Raw genomic sequence first — 1913 nt, 5'->3', positions numbered from 1 at the left:
CGCGGCGTGCCACGCGGCCCAGGGCAGCAAAAAGGGGAAGAGGGCGACGAGCCAGAGGCCGTACTCGACGGCGAAGGACGCGTCGAGCGACGCGACGCGGAAGGTCGCCGGCAGCACGCTCGCGCCGGCGGCCTCCGTCGGCGTCGTCGTCGAGCGCTTGGGGCCCGCAGCCCCGATCGAAGAAGATCGAGCCTCGCTGACCTTCAAATTGGGACTTCAAGTTGGCTCGAGAAAAAAAACTTAGGCCGACTCCTCCTCCGGCACTTCCTCCGGCGCGTCGGCGAGGTGCTCGGCGATCCAGCGCATGGCGCCCGCGATCTTGGCAATGTCGGCGGGCTCGGCGACGTAGGGCGGCATGGTGTAGAGGTTCCGGCCGAAGGGCCGGAGCCAGACGCCGAGGTCGACGCAGGCCGCGGACACGGCCGCGGCGTCGAGGGGCCGGTGGAGCTCGACGACGCCGATGGCGCCGAGGACGCGCACGTCGGCGACGGCCGGGAGCGCCGCCGCCGGCGCGAGCTCGGCCGCGAGCTGGGCCTCGATGGCGTCGACGCGCGCCCGCCTGGGCAGGACAAGAGTGCGAAATTCCCAACTTCAAAGGCTCCTAGCTCGGCCGGTTTCCACTCGTTTCGGCTGATTTTTGGACGAGCGATCATCTCTCGGAACGGTCTCGAAGCGTGGATGCTTTTTCCAGAACGCGCGCGCGCGGAACACTCACGTTGAAGCGACGTTGAATCACTCTTGTCCTGCCCTGGCGCCCGCCACCAGGGCGCGCCGGCCGCGTCGGGCCGGAAGAGGAGCGACAGCGACGCGCCGGCGATGGCGCAGGCCAGGGGGTTCGCCATGAAGGTCGGCCCGTGCATGAGGGGCAGCGGCGGCCCGCCCGCGGGCGCCGCGGACACGCCCGCGGCGACCTCCGCCGTCGCGAGCGTCGCTCCGAGCGTGCAGTAGCCGCCCGTGAGCGCCTTGCCGACGCACATGATGTCGGGCGCCACGCCCGCCCGGTCGCAGGCGAAGGCGTGGCCCCGGCCCGCGCGCCCGAAGCCCGTCGCGATCTCGTCGGCGACGAACAGGACGTCGTGCGTCTCGCAGACGGCCTTGGCGCCGCGGAGGTACGCCGGGTCGTAGAAGAACATGCCGCCGGCGCCCTGGACCAGGGGCTCCAGGATCAACGCGCCGACCTCGTCGGCGTGCGCCCCGATTAGGGCGTCCAGCGCCGCGACCGCGCCGTCGACCGCCGCGACCGGCGACCCCGCGGCCGGGGGCCGCGGCGCGTGGAGCTGCGCGGCGACGGCGCCCCCGAAGGCGGCGTGCATGCCCGTGTCCGGGTCGCAGACGGCCATGGCCCCGAAGGTGTCGCCGTGGTAGCCGCCGCGGAGCGCGACGACGCGCGTCCTCGCCGGCCGGCCGCGGCCGCGCCAGTACTGCGCGGCCATCTTCAACGCGACCTCGACGGCCACGGACCCGCTGTCGCAGAGGAAGACCTTCTCGAGGCCCGCCGGCGCGACGTCCACGAGCGCGTCGCCGAGGGCCACGGCGGGCCGGTGCGTCAGGCCGCCGAACATGACGTGCGACATCCGCGAGAGCTGGTCGTGGGCGGCGCCGTCGAGCTCCGGCACGCCGTAGCCGTGGACGCAGGCCCACCAGCTGCTCATGCCGTCGACGAGCCTCGCGCCGCACTCGAGCTCCAACGTGACGCCCGACGCGCGCGCCACGGCGAGCGCCGGCGCGGGCGCCGCCATGGACGTGTAGGGGTGCCACAAAGTCCGCTTGTCCGCGGCGACGTGGGCGTCGACGCCCCGGGACCAGGCGCGCGCGACCGCCGGGTGCTCGTAGGGCGGCGGCTCCTGGAGCAGCGACGACGACGACGCGCGGCGGCGCGCCAGGCGCGGCGGGCGGGCCGGGATGCGACGCAT

At 74.0% G+C, this 1913-nt stretch overlaps 1 protein-coding gene across 1 annotated transcript; it reads right to left on the bottom strand.

Annotated features, from left to right (window-relative positions):
* Positions 1-240: 240 nt before the first annotated feature.
* On the bottom strand, positions 241-1913 carry BIOA (hypothetical protein; the record flags this gene model as incomplete). Its single annotated transcript, XM_009035974.1, has 2 exons — positions 241-559; positions 763-1913. 2 exons carry the CDS (start codon positions 1911-1913, stop codon positions 241-243), a joined length of 1470 nt encoding a protein of 489 aa, XP_009034222.1.

This window comes from Aureococcus anophagefferens (genome assembly GCF_000186865.1).
Source record: "Aureococcus anophagefferens unplaced genomic scaffold AURANscaffold_4, whole genome shotgun sequence".
In the NCBI taxonomy this organism is placed as follows: Eukaryota; class Pelagophyceae; order Pelagomonadales; family Pelagomonadaceae; genus Aureococcus; species Aureococcus anophagefferens.
Note: the sequence above shows the minus strand (reverse complement) of the source record. Positions and strands in the feature narration are given on the sequence as shown.